General features: G+C 39.7%; 1 protein-coding gene across 1 annotated transcript; it reads left to right on the top strand.

Moving 5' to 3' along the window:
- The first annotated feature begins 6,630 nt into the window (after positions 1–6,630).
- On the top strand, positions 6,631–15,924 carry LOC135714362 (cuticle protein LPCP-23-like). The gene is made up of 3 exons (XM_065237712.1): positions 6,631–6,721; positions 6,844–7,131; positions 15,337–15,924. Exons 1-3 carry the CDS (start codon positions 6,710–6,712, stop codon positions 15,466–15,468), a joined length of 432 nt encoding a protein of 143 aa, XP_065093784.1. The 5' UTR covers positions 6,631–6,709; the 3' UTR covers positions 15,469–15,924.
- The last annotated feature ends 3,736 nt before the right edge of the window (positions 15,925–19,660 follow it).

The following is a 19,660-nucleotide window of genomic DNA, read 5'->3' as shown; positions in this document are numbered from 1 at the left end:
TTGACTTGTTGGTACTTTTCAGCAAAAATACGGGGAATCGAGATAGGTCGAAGTTTCTGTTTCATTGACAGATCATAGTCAATGGGGAAACTGTAGTTAGTAAAGCGTACACTAGGGGGGTTATAGCACGGAAGGCTAATATCCGATGACATATAATTAAGGTAGATTCGCACGAATTTAGACTGGATGCTCAAATCGAGCATTGCTTCGAAGTTTTCAATCACAAGGTTGTTACTGACACTACATTAAAACTCTTATTGAGAGCTCCCAGCAACGGTTCTGCAGGGGTTTAGCGCCCGTTGGAACCTCTAAGCTCATATATTGCGTCTAATGCATACAGCCAAGGACAATACGTAAACAATTACTATTGCATACGTTCCAATTTGATTATTTAGGTGGTTTTTTCGAAAGGAAGCGAAAAGAGCTATACTCAATAACTGAAAGAATAGTAGTTTTGTATAGTTTAATGAGGTCTTCCGGGTGAGCACCCCACCAGTTTTGTTTTAAACACGTAATGTGAGACCTCCCTTAGGTCAGTCGGTAAACGCACAGCTACAAAGCAAGACCATGCTGTAGGTGGCTGGGATCGATTCCCGGTCCGGTCTAGGGATTTTTCGGGATGAAATATTTCTCGATTTCTCCGGTCATAGAGTATGATTTTACTTGCCACACAATTATACTATTAAAAAAAATGGTACAGGCATCGATAGTTCTCAATTAATAGCTGTGGAAGTGCATCTGGAACACTAAGTTGAGAGTACGCAATAAGCTAATATGCGATACGCAATAAGCTTGAAATGCAAGGAAGAAGAAGAAGGGTACCCCCAAGTGCATTTTGAATCTCTGCCCAAAAGATTTAGACGCGGGCTGGAAACCGCTTCCTTGTAAACACTACCAGTTCCGTTTTTTGCGGTAAGAACTCGATCCCCAAATTTCTGGCCCAGAAGAACAGATTATCCAGGAAATTTTGCAATAGTCTTTGCAAGATTTCCGCACGTGGATCTGTCAGAGAAACCACGGCATCGTCTGCAAGCTGTCTAAGCGTGCATCGATTATCTAAGCAGTTTTCAATATCTTTGACATATAAGTTATAAAGTAAGGAACTTAAACATGAACCTTGGGGTAAGCCCATGCAACTAATTCTAGAAGTTGTCAGTTGACCTTAATTGAAAGTCATTTGTTTGTCTGACAGCAAAATATACAAGAAATTATTTAAAATACCGGGTAATCCACTACTGTGCAGACTGACTGACAGTATCTCTATGGAATCTGAATCAAATGCGCCCTTAATATCCAAAAAGATTGTGCAGCCAATTGCTCCTTGTGCGCAAAGGCTAGTTGAATATCAGATGAAAGCAACGCTAGACTATCGTTTGTTCCTTTACTCTTTCGGAAACCAAATTGCGTATTTGAAAGCAGGTTGTTTGATTCAATCTAATGGTCAAGTTTTGATTTGTCCTAATAATCTCCTCAGGCATGATAACATAGAGATTGGTAAGAATTGTGATCAGACGCTGCAGGCTTTCTCGAGCTATTACTTTAACCTGTCTCAATGCTGGTGAAACTATATTGAGTTACATAAAGGAATTATACAAGTTAAGTAATCGACTTTTAGCGATATCTGGGAGATTTTTTAGAAGGTCGAATTCGATCATATCGCTTCCCAGAGTAAAGATATTCGATGAACGAAACGCCTTTGGAAATTCCAGCATTGTGAATGGTTCATCCAGAGCAGTGTCTGTTTTTATCATTTAAAGTCACATGCAAGGAGTAGCTCTTTAATCCAGTGTAGATGATGTGTTTGCTTTGAAAATCTTCGCTGTCACGTACGAGTGAAATGAACAATTGAGTTCATTATACATCAACGAATACGCGTTTGTTGATATTCATTGAAAAGTTCTTTAGTGGGAATGACACTTATGAAGACTGCACATTGTAGTCGAAATACGTATCTGTCATGGATACCAAAATTAATTAAGTGGAATTAAATGGAAGATAACCTTTTTTGCTGTTTTATTTTTATTCATCATTGTTTGATTATCCTACCCAAAATTTTCAAAATCAGTAGCAAAATAATCCAATTCATTTTGGGCAAACTAATTATTTTGAAAAATGTCGTCCCCAGAACCTCGATATTATCATCAATTCAGCAAGAGGTAATCATTTTCCATCGATCTGCGTATAAAAACCAATAAGACACGTTCTTCAGCACTATATGAGTGAAAAATGAAAATAATCCTTCTGCATTTGATCCTCAAAATCATCCCCACCAAGATGAAGAAGAATATTAACATTGATAACAACACAGGTGAAACTGAACATGAGCTACGAATGAACACGCTCGCTCAAATTTACTTTAAAGTGAGTCAAATTCCACTCACTTTCGTTAAAAGTGGAACTATCCTAAAGTGAGTAACTCCATGTTTACTCACTTGTGAGTAATATCATATGCATTTGACAAAATCTGAGTTGTATTTACTCAGCTCCGGTTTTCGCAATATAAGCTCAACTGAACAAAAGTTACTCAGTTTTGTAAATTGCACATTTTGAGAGGAAATTATTTTATCGAAGCTTTTGTGCAGCAAAATAAAAACGATTTGCTTTATTTCAACCGAATTATTTCAAAGATTAGACTTTATAAACACAAATCAACATATTGATAATAAATCTGCTTATTAAGCGATTTCACTGAAAGCCACAAGCTATTTCCGATCCGGGAAGTAACATATTGTTCATCTCTGGACTAAACTGGGACAACTTACGGATCAGTTTCTCATCTTTTTTTTTTTTTGAAAATGAAATACTTGTTGAATATATTGCCATTTCCCGATTTTCTCATAAAACTTACTAACAATCTTATTACAGTGAACTTTCCTTGGGATTGAACCTGGGATTCTGAAGTTCACAACCAGAAGTTCAGAAAAACGTGACCTGTGTAAATATTGACTGATATCAAGCTTTCAGTCTGTCAAAACTTTCTGGGAATTTCTCGGGGAATTGACTTTCAACTCCGGGCTTCAACATTTCTCATTTAATCTAACTCAAAACAGTAAAGTTCCATATTTATTTGATTAGAGTAAAGGTTACTCACTTTGCTAAATTGATGTTACACATTTTTTGACATTTAGCATACAAATACGAAACTGAGTAAAAGCTACTCACTTTAGAATAAAATCAGATGAGCGTGAAGAAAAACAAATGTTGACTTCGATACTCCTAGGTTGCCTTGATCAAGAGAGTTTTGTTATGTCAAAATCCAAATTCATGTAGATAGTTGGTTAATCTGTTAAGGCTGTCTTCATTTTCAGCTAAGTTGAGTGTAGAAAAAATGATTTTTATTGGCACTGATCCAGAGAACCGTTACTTCGGGCTGTATCCCGTAAAGTAGGTTGTGCTGGGACAGAGTCTGGACAAACCTTTTTAGCGAAGTCGAATATCCATTGAGAGGAGTATTCTTCACTCTCATTGGAAGATGAGCGGTTTCGCATATAGCGACCCTTTTTCCATAGCGTTGGCATCAAGGTTTATCTAGAAAGTCCCTAGAGAAAAGTAAAGGGCGAACACGAAATTATTGCGACACATTCAACAGGGCATAACTTTTTTACCATTGGGTAAAAATCAACTAAATTTTGCACACTTTCTCATTGATGTGTATTGTGTACATGCTGTCAAACTCGAAGTCGTGTTTTTCGATTCAACGAAAATGGAGGTGAACCAACGCGAGTTGAGAGAACAAATTCTTTCCAAACACCTGGAATTTCCTGACCTGTCACACCGGCAGTTGGGAAAAATGTTGAACATTCACCATTCAACCGTCTCCAGAGTGCTGAAGCGGTTCCAGAAGCGGTTGACGTTGGACCACGACAAAGGAGCTGGAAGAAAACCGGGACCGGAGAACAAAAAGACGGAGGGAAAGGTGAAGCTGATGATTAAAGCAAATCCCAACGTCTCAAGCCGTGATTTGGCTAAAAAGATCGGCATGTCGCAGAGCTACGTCCAGAATGCAAAGAAGAGAGCTGGACTACATACATACAAGGTACAGAACTTCCCAAACCGCGATGAGCGGCAACAATCGACGGCTAAAACTCGGGCACGGAAGCTCTACGAGAAGATGCTGACAAAATATGGCTGCTGTGTGATGGACGACGAAACGTATATAAAAGCCGATTTTAAGCAAATTCCGGGGTTGGAGTTTTTCACCGGCAAGAGCAAGTTCGATGTGGACGACAAATTTAAGAAGAAGAAAATGTCGAAATTCGCCTCCAAATATCTCATTTGGCAGGCCATCTGCTCTTGCGGACTGAGGAGTGAGCCTTTCGTGACAAAGGGCACAGTAAATGGCGAGATCTACAAATCTGAGTGCCTCGAGAAGCGCCTTTTGCCGTTCTTGCAGCAACACGACGAAGCTCCGCTATTTTGGCCAGATTTGGCATCATGCCACTATTCTAAAAGTGTCCTGGAGTGGTATAAGGCCAATTCTGTCCATTTTGTTCCAAAGGACATGAATCCGCCAAACTGTCCGGAGCTGCGCCCGGTGGAGCAGTACTGGGCAATAATGAAGCGGGAACTTCGGAAGAGCAAGAAGACAGTCAAAGACGAGAAGGTACTTGTACCGGATGACACTGTAAAGACTTTGATGGAGGGCATCAAGCGAAAATGCGTTCAATTTTACACTCAAGGCTCCATCGATTAACTTTTCTTTTGATTTTTGAAGTAAATATATGTATAAAACTACCCTAAAATTTTAGTTTGATTCTAAACATTATAAGAAAATTGGCATGACATTTTCGGTGTCGCAATAATTTCGTGTTCGCCCTTTACACCAGTAATTTCTTTTCTTTGCTTTCAGTAAGGTTTTAAGCTTGTTTTCAAGCTATAGATACTTTTCAAAAAGCTAAAAGCTTTCATTTCTTCGATATTCCTGCCGAGAGATGGTGAAACTTGCTGCAGAAAAAGGTTTAAACGAGAAGCTTCATAGATAGTACAGGTATATTCACATTGTGGTTACAAAGTAATAACTATTTAGAAGCCGAGGGATACGCAATAACCTTTAATTCTGACGCAGGTACGATCCGTATTTAACTATGGAACCAACCCTCGAAAATGTTTCGTTTAAGAGCTATTAGGTCTGACGTTGAAATTGCATTTCTAGTCCACTGTACAAAGACTGACACGTTGGACGCAAATCATCGAAATTGAGGTCAATAATTTCACATTTTTTTCCTTGATTTGTTTTCCGTCGATCTTGATTTCTAAGCTGAGCACCAATGCTACCGACGCCAGGGAGGCAGCTCCCACACCTGGATCCTACATATCGACCCATCAACTCATGAACCGGGGACCAACGGCTTTACTTCCCGTGAAGGCGTGATCAGAGATGTTATGCCTCAAAACATCCCGGCGGCACCGACTGGGATTGAACTCAGGCCTGCTGGGGTGAGAGGTAATCGCGCACACCACTAGACCACTGACGCCGCTATAAACGTAATTACAAATCTTTCTAATCTATCTTCAAGGTGAATTTTTAAGGTATATTTTGGTACAATTATAGCACTGAAAGAACGCATAGGTTTCGAAAAACATTGGAAAGATTTTTCTGAAAGAAGCCTGATAAAATCGGGTTTTTTTTCTATGATATGCAAAAACATTTGCTAAAATAGGGAAAATGGCTCTAATGTTGGCCTATGGATCTAAGATTGGGCCCATCGCTAAAAATCTGCTATTTATCAATTTTATCTAGATGAACGCGTCATTGGGACGGTACTAATGGATATTTTCGGTCGCTATTGAAAATTTAGTCGATTGCTGAAATTATGTATGGGCCCAAATTAGAAGCATTTAGGCCGACATTACATCCATTTCCCTTATTACCTAATTTCATTCCCCGAACAATAATACTTCCTCAGATTTCGAAAGCAAAGATCAACTATGCAAACGAAATGTGTTTTAGATCATATTTGCACTAACCACCTGCCACTGCCAACACTGCCACCCATTGCATTGGAAGCCCCCCAGGCTGTTGTTTTCCCATGTCGAGCGATCACACACCCACCCCCTCCCCCTCCTTTCTCAACCCATCAACCACCATCAAACCGTTGTTGTTGCCGCGCCGTGGTCGCCACGATCGTTTGCCGATTCAGAACAAAATACTACACGCGGTCGCAGTGTAAGCCGATGGAAAACGAATATAATATTAAAAACCCAACCAGGAGATATGCACCTATGTATTTACGGCGGCAGCGATCAGCTGAATTGATTCCGCGCCACGCCACCCGTTCAGTGATGTAGTGGTAAGAAGTAAGACTTTACTACCGATTCTTAGTCGTGCTACCCCACGGTACTTGGATTGGGTAGGCCTATGGTTCGTAGTCTTGCCGAATGAGTAGGGGTGGTGGAGGTTTGTTCTCTCTCACCGGCACGAAGCGATATGCGGTGTGTTCTTAGTCTGGTATTTGCACTAACCATGCGGTGTCCGCGTTTTGTTTGAGAGTGTGTGGGTAACCATGTGTCACCTTCCCCGGTGAGAAGCACGGCGGCGTCGTTTCAGACAGAGTTCAGAAGGGTACCAACCAAGATTTTCCAACTATAAATAGTCAGGATCAAAGCTCCGAAAAGCATTCCAGTTCAGTGCCTCAAAGTGTAACAAAGCCACAGCAGCTTTAGCAAATTTTCATCTCACAGAAAACTACGAAAACCAAACCACATCAAAATGTACAAGTTCGTGAGTTGAAGTTCCAAATTTTGAAAAAAAAATAAAAATTAAATCGAAGACATTAATGCAGTGAAAAAGTGCTTGATCCTGATGGTGATTAATGAAATTCGCTTCCCGTTCGTTCGTTCTAGTTGGCTCTCCCACTTTTCTTCGCCGCCGTCTCGGCCGGATACCTCGGAGCTCCATTGGCCTACAGCGCCCCAGCTTACGCTCATGGCCCAGCTTATGGCGCGGCGTACGCTCATGGCCCAGCTTATGGCGCGGCTTACGCCCATGCCCCACTGGCCGCTGCCTATCACGCCCCACTGGCCTACCACACTCCGGTAGTGAAGTCCTATGCTGCCCCAGTTGCCTACGCCCATGCCCCAGTCGTTAAGGCCGTCGCCCCAGTTGCCACCTCGTACGCCAACACCTACAAGGTATGTAAAACCAACAACCAAGGATTCATCTTGTCGTCGTCGATCGATCCCAGTTCGATCCTCTCGGCTAGTTGACAGAATAATTACCCACGGTTGTGCGAATTGTGATCAAAGTTCTACAGCGGGAAAAGGGCAATTCGCGGTGCATGTATTCTAATGGTTCTCGCCTTGCCGGGGAGTCACGACTGGCACGGAAATTGGATCCACGATTTGCAGCGCTCTTTGTGAGAACTGCGCATGAGTTTTCTCGGGGAGTGCAAAAGGTTAAGGTGTCAATCAGATGGAGGCAGCTCCCGAGCTGCTACCTGCTGGGTTGATGGGTAAATTGGCTTGTCAGGATCGATGGGAAATGAGATTTTTAATTGAAAAATTGTTCAAATTACTTCATGTTTGATGCACTTCATGGTTTTTAACATTTCTTCAAAAGGTAATCTGAACCATTCCAAAAAAAAAATAAACTAATTTGGGGTTGAATTTGAATTTTGAAAAGTTTACAATACCTAAAAATAATTTGAAAGCAAAATTCTATACTTTATTTAAACCAACGAATCCATGGTCCTGAAAAAGAAGAATCAGTTGCTATTATACAAACAAACAAAAATCTGTTTTTTAAATTCAACTTAATGTTTAGATGAAATGCTTGGTGCAGAGATGAAGATTTAAATTTGTTCCTACTTTTCTCAATAGACATATGAAAATAAGCAATCTCTATGCTATTCTAAGCGAAAAACTAACAACAGTGAAAACGCAAATTTAATCATGAAAGTCAATTTATAAATATGAAATATGAAATATGACCAAATCTGGATCACGACTGTTTAATGTTTGAACTTTTGAGTTGAGAATTAAAACTTCCAACAACCGGTAATGAGAAATTAGTCCTATCTCGCGATTGGATTGACGTTAGAAAAATGTAACTTTAGTATTGTTCATTCATAAAAGTATATCCCAACATTATTCCGACAGATTTCTGATAAAATCACCAACTTTATTTGAAATTCCAGCTATCATCTGTTGCACACGCTGATGGTCAACCTCAACGACCAGTCATTTTCAACTTCTGCTTCATTATTGGAAAAAAAAAAATTGGTGGAAAATAGGTGGATTAATGTCCTTTTAACACTCCGAACACGCTCCGGTGAAATGTGTAACGACAAACTTGCAATGTGTTTGAAAAATCATAGCTCAGCCATTCATTGACAAATTTCAAATCTGTTGGTGCCGTTTGAAGCAACAAGTTTTGAAAATGTATTCGGTGTCAACACATATAAAATCTATTGATAAATTGCTAAACGATTATTTTTCAAACATTGCCGATTTACCTTTACACATTTTACAGGAGGCATCGTGTTCGGAGTGTTAAATTAAATTCCCCCTCCCGATGTCACGATACCACAGACATACCTCCCAGCTGTAGTGGCAAAATCCTGCAAACACTTCGCAGGTCCTTCCTTTCATATTTGGGCAATTTCAACGATTTCAAGATTTTTAGAGCTGATCATTTTCGACGTGGGTGTGCAAGATCAATTTTCTTCTCTCATCTTGCATTTGGCACAAACTTTTTTTGAACTGCACGATTGTTACATTGCAAGTTTTATCGAGGTTATAAAGCATTCTTCAAGCCTAAATCATGGTCTACAGAGCCCTAATAAGACCATAATTCTCACTCCACTGCTATAGAATAAAATTGTGCTTCCCTATTCTAAGTGACCCACACTTTATGAGGATACAAAACATTAAAATTTTGATGACTGGCATCCATGCTTCTCACGCTAATGGCCAAGAGCTCAAATCTCTTGACCCTGGACAAGTCATGGACGACCTATTGGCTATAATAAAAATGAATCTTCAAAATCTGAAGTGTAGGATCATTTCTATTAAACCCAAATGGTCGAATTGATCATTTAGCCAAATGTGGAAAGGTGGAACAGTGACTTAAGATATTTTGTGAGAAACCAAAAAATCGAGAAAATTGGGATCTGTGGCATGCAAATTCTACTTTTGACTCCAATTTTTTGTTTTGCATTTAGAACTAAGAAATTGATCCCAAAAAAACGCAGGACATAAAAAAATTACATTCCATATCCCAAGAATACGAAAATTTGATTCTGGGATGCGTACATTTGTTTAATCTTTGTAGAATACTTTCTACAGGTATTTTTGGTTAATGAAAATGTTTCAAGATCCTTGATTCGAGTGATCCAGAAATAATCCTGATGAATTTTATAATCTCTGAGAGTTGTATGAGTTTTCATGATCATGAGACTGGGTATTTCTTGAAAGTCTGGTAGTGATTCTACCATGCCGTGTGACCATGTTACAGTCTCTATAAATCAATGGACACGCATGGTAGTCTAGTCGCATAGGAGTATTGAGCGAAAACCCAAAACTTGATAACTTCAAAAAAATATAACTCAAAAATAAAAAAATCACTAATTTTTTGATACGTTGTGTAAAAAGCCTAAATTTTAAAGGGAAACATATAAAATCATACAGTGCCCTATGTCTGCAAACCATGAAAACATAAAAAAATAGATTTTTTGGACCACCCTAACATGTAAATGGACACCCTAATGACAAAATAAAAAAAAAAGTCTAATATTTTGCAATAAGGAACAAAACTATCAATTTTTACAAAATTCTGAGAACCAATGTATCATTTTGCTATGGAATGGCTGTTTATTTAACTAGAGTTAATTCTGCTTGAATTTGGCCAGTTTTCTGTAAATTTTTTTACTAAATGGCATATTTTATATTTTTTTAATAAATCGTAGCACGAAAACATCAGTTCTAATTGAAATGACGTCAGAGACAAAGTGGTAGAAAAAATATGGTCTTTCTAGGAAAAATGTACACGGGACAATTTGTTTTGTCTTTTTGAGTACAATTTCAAAAAAAGTGTTAAAAGCTTAAGTAACAAAAAATGTCCTTGATAAATATTTATAGTTTAAAAAAATATTAAAGATCCAAAATGGCCAAATTTTAGCTAATGTGTAAGATTGCGCATAACATACAATTATGTAAAGTTCCATGCAATTTGAATATGGTTTAGTCTAAAGTCATTTTGTCTTTGGTATTTAGCCTGGATCTGCTCATCATGATTTATTAAAGTTTTGAGGACATATACAACTTTCGAAAATTACGAGATGAAATGTTGATACATTTCCATGATTCCGAGCAATCCGGTACAACCATAGCTAGTTTTTAATGATCCAGATAAATATTAAAAATGCGGGAATTTTAATACAGTTTCATGATTCTAAGATGTGGAAGATTTATCGAGATCTCGAATGAGTATCGAAAGATCTATGACTTGAAAAATATGATTTATTCAAGATCCTGGGACTTTCAAAATTTTTCTGTTGATTAAAGATCGCTCCTTCCATTACATATGAACAGCTTCAGGGCTGTTTTTACCGCACATTTAGGGCTCTGGATATTTTTAACCGTGGATCCCCAAAGACTGAGTGATACGATTTTCAATAACAAAAATTTCCTTGATAAATATTTGCAGTTTAAAAAAAATATTGAAGATCCAAAATGGCCAAACTTCATCTAATGTGTAATATTGCCCATAACATACAATTATGCAAAGTTTCATGCAAATCGGATATGGTTTAGTCAACCATTTTTTTTTCATATTTGGCCACAGGTACTTTATGATTTTTTAAAGTTTTAAGAACATAGAAAACATTCGAACACCACTAGAAAATGTTAATACATTTCCATGATTCCGAATCATCCGGTACAACCATAGCTACTTTTTCAAGATCCAGAAACATATTAAAAATTCCGAGAATTTTAATACAGCTTCATGGTTCAGAGATGGGAATGATTTATCGAAATCTCGAATCTTAGTATCAAAAGATCCATGAAATCAAGATACTGAAATAATCTTCAAAACTTCAATTCAGACTCCGGACAATAATCTGAGACTTGCAAACCATTCAAGATTCTTGGACTTTCAAAACTTTTCTGTTGATTAAAGATTTCTATGAGCAAGTGGAATACGAGCAGTTTCAGGTCCGTTTTTACCGCTTGTTGGGGCCTTGGCTTTTTCTGACCGTGGAGTCCCTAAGACCTAGAGCCAGTGTTGGGAAAATATAAAAAAAATCAAATCTCACCAAAGATCAAGATCACGCTTAAATTTGCGTAGACAAAAATCTACGCTGTTCGGAATATCAACCCAAAAAAAAAACTCACCAGCTGTAAATCTCACCAAACTGTGGTGATATTGAGATTCATGAGTTTTGCTTTACACCCGAACGCAACCGAAACTTCCATAATGGCTGGCAGCAGTTCCTTCGTGTCTGCCGTCTGTGATGAGATAGCATTATTATACTTTCTCTTTTTAAGAAAACGAGGTGCAACGGAATCATTTTTGCGTCGATTCAACTCTCAGCTTCAACTTTACACTTTGTGAATAGTCTCGCAATATCAAAGGGGCTTGTAAAATTAATTTCAATCATGATGTTTTGCTTCAATATCACGCGTGATATTGAGAGTGGAAAAATATCAATTCGATAATGATTATGCCATCACTGCCAAGATTTTTACCAATTTAAATTCACCTGCTTCTGGTTTATGAATCGTACACTACCATTAGGTCGAATGTTATCATCGTTTTGTACACTTTTTATGTTTGGATCAGTTCAAAATTTCTTGCAAAGTTTGACTACTGTGATAAGATTGACATAATGAAATTGTAAAGCTTTTCTAGCTTCGTTCATTCTCTCCAAGAATGACATCTACGTTGTCCAAACTATTCCATTTTCATGTTGTTAAATCCATTCGGTTCTCGAAGAATTGTCAGTTGTTGATCAGGGTTTTCTCTCAACAAACACGATACACTTAATTATTCATCAAAGTAATCATAAAGAACATGCCTTAAAGAAACATTAAGTCATCATATTAATTTTGTTTTGGTTTTATAGGTTAATTAATATAGAGCTACAAAATTATGTATTAGCCGTATACCAGCTCACAAATGGATTAGCGAGAAAGTCGTTTAACAATATTTTTAACAAGACAAGCTATCCATATTATTTTTCCTTGGTTTGTTTTGCCGTCGATCTTGTACTGAGTAGGGTAGAGAACTACTTCGGGCTAATCGCCCATTTTGGGCCTATTGAAAAGAAAACTTTAAATAAGTCCAAGATTTCAGAGTTGACAAGTCAATTATGCGTTTGGTTTGATACTTTAGTTAATAAGCTCCGGAACGAAGTCAATGAGTACGCATGACATGAAGGTTTGCACCCATTATTTCCAAAAACAAAAGAAGTGCTCTGACCAAATCAATTCAATCTTCATCCGATAGACCGAAGTGAATTCATTGGCGTTTCAATGGCGTTTCAAAGGCGTTTCAATGCGTTAGGCCGAATTTAGAATCCGTAGGCAGAGTTTGGCGTCAAGAAGTAGTGTTAGACTTTTGACAATATCTCAACGATTGGTTTCGTTTCATCAAATCTTACGGTACGTAAGGAAAGGTAAATAAATTTGGAAGCCATCAGTAATTATAACATTCCGTTTGGTGCTAAACTGCGCTAGATTAAGAGGCCGGAAATGGGGTATTTAACCCTATCAATGCTACTGACGCCAGGGAGGCAGCTCTCTTACTTTGATCCTACATATCGACTCATAAATTCATGGACCAGGGACCAACGGCTTTACTTTCCTTGATCAGAGATTTCATGCCTCAGAAAATCCAGGCGGCGCCAACTTGGATTGAACCCAAGCCCCATGGAGTGAGTGGCAGTCACACTTACCAAGCAATAATTATTTACTGGTATAGCGAAAAAAGAATACCGTAAAATGGGGTGGAGCTAACCAGTGGGATGTACCTGAACATTATTGCTTTTCGTCAAATGCTGAAATTGTTATTGATTCATGGTGCAAACGGGTTAATATTTATGTATCTAATAATAATAAAAAGGTGTTGGGTCATTAGTAGGACGAATGCCATTAGGCCGAAAGCCTTTAGACCAAATGCCATTAAGCCGAAGACACCTAGGCCAAATAATTCCCAAGTAGCACACTTGCCACAATTCGGTGAGGTAACTTCTATATGACTGAATTTAGTCACAATTAAGTTGCTGTAACTATTTATGATGGATATGTGCTACTTGGGTTCATTAGACGAAATAGGTATTTAGACCGAGAGCCATTAGGCCAAAAAATGGCAACAGATTGATTGAACTCAGAATGGTCTTTGAATCAATCTTCAACCATCTGGGACTTTTAGAATTTTTCCAGATCTGAGAAGTGGCATTGAATCTTGGATTAGGCAACATTTTCAAGAATCTGAATTCTCATCTATATATTTGAAAAAAAAAAAAACTTCACAATCTCATTTCAAGGAAAAACAATGGATTCAAATTAAAAGTTAACTGACTTGGAAAACTATTCAAGGATTCAATTTTGCACACATGGAGAAAAAGACCGTTCATATAGAAACAATTTAAGCTGAGGTATTAACAGCCTACGATTTTTGAAAGCTGATTTCTGCTTCTTTCAAATATGAGCGTTTCTTTCGAGTTTATATGTTTTCATTTGAAGTCATGTCTAATAGACAATTTTCCATAGGAGATTCTTCCTTCTTTGAAACATGAGCGGTTCTTTCGAGGTATATTAATGCAATAATGTATGACCTCTAGGCCTTCATCAATCTTAATCAGTTTTTGCACAGACTTATACTTTGGACTTATGAATCAAGCTGAAGGGTCACTAACTACGAATCATGCGCATACACGGGCAATGAGAACAACCCAAATTTGAGTTTAGTACGGACGTCGAAATGTCGTAGAACACATCAGACATCGGGAGACTAGTAGCGACTAGCAGTGCTGCTGAGAAGGACAATGACTTCACTAATAGGCACGAAAATTGGACAGAAGGTGAAGAAACAGCGAAAGTTACTGAGATCGTTTTAAATTTTCAATTTTTATAATTGCTCAAAAATTTATACAAAACAATGTTGGGATTGGGAGGGACCATCAGGGCACCCGATTGCAGCGATTTGGACGGGAAGAGTGAAAATTCCACCTCCCTGTTGATAACATTTCGTGGATAAAGGGTTGGCTCTTCTCCCCTCTCATTGAGGCATCTTCCTGTTTGGCGGCTCGTCTTTTTGACCAATTGTGCGATCATGTTGCTGGAAGGAGATTCTTTACTGTCCCGTAGATGCGTAAAGGCGGCTTTGCCTATCGATCCACCAAATTCAATTTTAGCCCTTCATACAGTGACATGTTGAGGACATCCAGAGGTTATTAAAATTGATCGAGACAAACAGAGAAGAGAGCCCACTGCTATCGGATTTAGTTGCCATGCTACAATGATCACTATCATACATCATACATCATCAATCGCAAAAAGTGCAGAAACTCAGCGAAGAGTAAATTTTTCTCATGTTTTCCTGTGGAAGCCTCAAAAATCTGCCGGAAAATGAGGAAAATTGACGTAAATTTTACTCAGTCTATAAGTAGTACCAATAGATCAAGTGAAATCAATCTTTACTTTTCTCATATCCGGGATTTTTTTTTCCTGTGCAAACCTGGAAAATCATGAGGCCAATTTACTCATCGCTGAGTTCCTGCACTTTTTTGCGATTTATGAGTAAAACAAACTCAAATTTTTGTCGTTCTCATTGACCGTGTACTTGTACCGTGATGCAACCTTCTTCTTCTTGTTCGCATTTCAAGCTTATTGCTTAGTGCATATTAGCTTATTGCGTGCTCTCAACTTAGTGTTCTAAATGCACTTCCACAGTTATTAATTGAGAACTTTCGATGCCAATACCAATGCATGAATTTGTATATTTTGTGGCAAGCACAATGATACTCTTTGCCCAGGGAAGTCGAGAAAATTTCCAGCCCGAAAGATTCCCTCGACCGGACCGGGAATCGAACCCACCGCCTCCGGCTTGGTAATACCGTGCCTTTACTGACTAGGCTATGAGACCCCTCCACCCCTCCGTGATGCAACAATGTCTTACGATTTGTCACCTTTCAATCCTTAAACCTGTCGGAATCCCAATCAGTCTGCAACCCACAGTAGCTCCCAATTGCCTTTGTCATTCCAAATGCACCTCGTAAATAAAACGAAATTTGATCACGACTCTGCCCTCCCCGTACCCGAATCGAAAACAAATCTCCATTCAACCGCTTGACTAATTACGATTGTGTCTTCTCCGTCTCACGTTCATTCCAGGTCTCCGTCAAGGCTCCAGTCGCCTATGCTCCAGCCTACCATGCCCCAGCTTATGTTGCCCACGCTCCAGCCGTCGTTGCTGCTCCAGCTTACCACGCTCCTCTGGCTTATGGCCACGGATACCTGCACTAAGTAGGACACCGTCATCACAAGCACCTGCCCCTATACTCGCTCCCTCCGTCCGGTCAGACATTTGTCGGACAGAGGGAGACCAACACCACCATCACCACCTCTCTTTTCATCACATGCAACATCCTGCTGGCGAGCGCAGAGCACAGCGAAAGATAACAATTCTGCAATAGCTTTCGGAACACCCGGACCACTGCCAAGCCATTGCGAAATGGTTTTGTGATTAGGAAAAATCAACCTGCCTCCAACTACTTCTCCGTCCACTTTTTTCAAGTCATCATCGAATAGCAGTGTGTGTATGTGTGCGGGAACAAAATGAGTCTAATTGTGTACATATGATGTATAGTTTTTTTGTATTTATTTGTGAAGAAAAGCAACACAAAAACGATGAAAAAAATAAAAATAAAATCAATTCAATTTTTCATCTCAATGAAAAATTGAATTCATTTTGCTGTTAAATATCAATTGTTCGTAGAATGCTCAGTGAAACCTCCGAAAGTCCCATGATTCAATTCTCAGAAACGCAAAACCATATTCAAGACCTTAACCGCACAGTCACATAGATTTAACCTTTTTCCCAGCGCAGCACCAAAAAGAATCTAAATGTGCAATCTTGTTCGCCCCGCATTCGCAATAGGAACGGACCCCTTCCCCTCATATGGAGCCGAGCAAATTATGCAATATTTAGCACATTTTCTCATAAATCTAAAACCAAACCAGCAACAACAGCCGTGGCTGCTGCTGCTGCTTCTACTACATGTTGATTCAAGGAACCAACCCTTTTGCACACCTAACGCTGCACGCGCGGCTAAATCAAACGACCCACAAACTACCGATGGTAGTTTAATTGATCTAGTACCTTTTCGTACGAATATCTGATTAGAGACCCCCACGGTCCAACCACCACGTGCAAGAGCAGACTTATAGATCGGCACAAAGGAGTGCATTGACAACTTGTTCAGTATGCAGTGAATCACCATTTATGCAAGTCAAGAAGATTTTTTCACCACTCCACATAGTTACTGGCTTCGAGCAAGTCGCGAAGATATGATGGCTATTCCGAGTTATGGTCCTGTCGGTGTTGTTGTCGAGAACGATACACCTGAGTTGAGTACCATAAGCGACGAACCCACGCTCGCACTACACTGGGTTAATCGTGAGAAAAAATAAATAGCCACATTTGCGCTATCGCATACGTCCAATCATGATAGGTACTGCAGATAGATGCCAGACTGTAGATATGAGCATGTTTTTCTTCTTTATCGGCGATTCTGCAGCAGCAGTAGCAGTAGCAGCAAAGCTTGATTGGGAAAGTTACCCATGGGGACCATTGTATGATCTTGAGATGGTTTGGATTCTTGGTCACTCCTTGGTTCGCGGTATTTCATCGTCCACCCAGTAAGGGATGATGAATGCCTTGACTCTCTGTGGGGCTACTGTAATTGGAGAAGATCAATTAGGGTGTCAAGTAGAGGACGATGATCCATGATTTAGTGTGTAATAACATTTAAGTTATTATATAGGAATACTCCAAAAAACAGTGCATTCCCGATTATGTCAGTTTTTTTCCAGATTTTGTAAGCCTCAACTTTTTGGGTTCTAAGCATAAATCTCAAGCATTTCACTCGAAATGACACTTATTTATTTTGTCGCAACAATAACAGAGGTAACTCTAATAAACCTCAATTATTGCGACACTGCACAGCTGTATCGATTCCCTCCCGGTAAAGGTAACTAGGTGGCGGATAGATCTGGGATGGCTGCAATACAAATTATGGACAGATATCGCATTCAAGAAGAAGGTTTCGTGATTGCCAAATTAACGGAATATTCATATGCAGTTGCTACGTACCCGATGGACGATGTAGCAGTTCCAAGAGACGCTGGTTGGACTTACCGAAGAGCTGATCGGACGAAGACCGGTAGTCTTCGGAGGAGACTTCAATGCTTAGGCAGTGGAGTGGGGAAACAGATGTACGCAAGAGGGCTGGAAGCTCTGGCGAAGCTGGAAATTAGGCTGTTCGATAAAGGCACCATCAGCACTTTTCGCAGAGATGGCCGGGAATCCATTATCGACGTCACTTTATGCGGACTGCAGTCCGTCGCTGGTGAAAAAACATGAATTGGAGAGTGTGTGAAGGATATACCCATAGTGATCATCAGGCAATCCGATAGGGGCATCGGCCAACGGAATCCTGTGGCAGTATAGAGGACGAGAACTTGCGGCCTGAAAAGGAAGACGAATTGACAGAATCGTTAGGGAGACCATGTGCCACGACCATGCCGAGGAAACTGGAGCTAAATAACAGACGGCCTCCAGCTTACTACTGCAACGAGGCAGTTAGCACCCTTCGCGCTAGTTGTCTAAGATCCAGAAGATGTGTTCAGAGAGCAAGAACAGAAGCAGACAGAGAGGAACGTTGAGGAATGTTCCGAGCACATAATCGAGAGATAAAACAGAGCAAGTCAAACTGTCAACTGGCGCTGGGTCGAGACGCTGCTGCCAACGACGCACACCGTGTCGTGATGACGAAGATCAGATGTCAAGTCATGCTCGCTGACATGTGCTTAGAGAACCTCAAAGTCATCGTGGAAGGACTTTTCTCGAAGCACGATCCAACGACCTAGTCACCTACATCGTACGGAGACGGAGAGGGGGATAACGACGAAATCACAAACGAGCAACTCGTAGCAGGTGGGAGGCCGACGCTACTTCCACAATCGGGTTCTGATCTACGAGCCAAATATCGATTAGAATCACGGTGGGAATTCCACAAGGCTCCATCTTTGGTCCAACGCTCTGGAACGTGATTTAAAACGGCGGTCTAACGCTGAAGCTACCCAAACGAGTTGAGATCGTTGGCTTTGCGTCTTACGGTAACAGGCAAGACGCTGGAATAGATGGAAATGTTGGATACCGCGGCGGTCGACATGATTGGAAACCTAATGCATGGAGTGGAGCTGCAGATAGCCCACAACAAAAGCGAGGTGATATTGATCAGTAACTTTAAAGCACTGCAGCGGTCAGAAATTACCGTTGGGGAGCACGCGATAAACTAGAAGTGCGTGTTGAAATGCCTGGGAAGGATGGCCGACGACCGTTTGGCTTCAATAGCCACGTATAATACGCCTACGAGAAGGCAGCAAGGGCCATCAACGCGGTAGCCAGAATCATACTGAACATCTCGGGACCAAGCAGTAGCAGTAATTCCATTAATAGTTGATAAATAATGGTTTAGTTTGATTTCAAAATAATGTTGATGCTTAAAATATTGAAAAAGAGAATTTCCCGATTTTGTCAGCTTCCTGTTTTTGTCAGCCTAAAATTTCAGATGGGGCTGACAAAAACGGGAAAGTACAGTATACCAAAGTAACATTGAAAGTTTTAATCTTTTAATTTTGTCGAGCCCCTTAATGGATTCCTTTTATGAAGAGCTTTTGAGTGCATTGAGTTTACCAATAAAGGAAGCCATCTGCCTTTTAGAGGACTGGCTTCTGGACGTACTTGGAAAAACAAAGTTAGGTGATATCTCAAGCTTACTCGTCTTTGTATGGAGGAAAATTGTTTCATTTTCAGAGGAAATTTTTATAAACAAACTAAAGGTTCTCCTACGGGCAATCCGCTTTCCCCATTTTTATGTGAATTGTTCATGGCTAACCTAGAAAATATTCCGGAGGATAGGAATTTGTTGCCCAAGTGCGAACGTGGATGACATTTGTCAAAGGGTCAGATTTATCAAAAATTGTGGAGGCCATTAGCAACGTTCACAAGGACATCAAATTTACTAACGAAGAAGAGAAAGACGGCAAACTTCCCTTCTTAGATCTTCTCATCATCTCATTTCTAAATCATAAGGAAACCAACAAATACAAAGAGAGTAATACCAAGCTCTTCAAACCATTCCCACCAACACAAAATGGCCGCTTTTCACCACATGGTTCACAGGATGCAAACTCTTCCTCTAGGCGATACAGGCAAATCACATTTTTTAAATCGCTAGACCAAATGGGTATCAAGAAAAAACAATACAGGCAGTAATCAATAAAAGACCATGGGACCATTTCAGGCGTACTTAGACAACTCTTATACCAGTAACTGATTGTTTTAAACGGGTGGCGGTGAATTTCGACAACAACATTACCAAACAATTGAGTTCGAAGTTTAGAAGTTTTGGCCTAGATTAAGTATTCAGCA

This window comes from Ochlerotatus camptorhynchus, unplaced genomic scaffold (genome assembly GCF_037179485.1).
Source record: "Ochlerotatus camptorhynchus isolate MF236.1 unplaced genomic scaffold, CSIRO-AGI_Acam_v1.1 ptg000639l, whole genome shotgun sequence".
Classification (NCBI taxonomy): Eukaryota; Metazoa; Arthropoda; class Insecta; order Diptera; family Culicidae; genus Ochlerotatus; species Ochlerotatus camptorhynchus.
This window is presented reverse-complemented; position numbering and strand designations above follow the sequence as displayed.

Excerpts from the sequence above, each read along its gene's own strand:
- LOC135714362 (XM_065237712.1), top strand. Across the intron at positions 7,132-15,336 it reads CGTACGCCAACACCTACAAG|GTCTCCGTCAAGGCTCCAGT; the intron begins GTATGTAAAACC and ends CGTTCATTCCAG.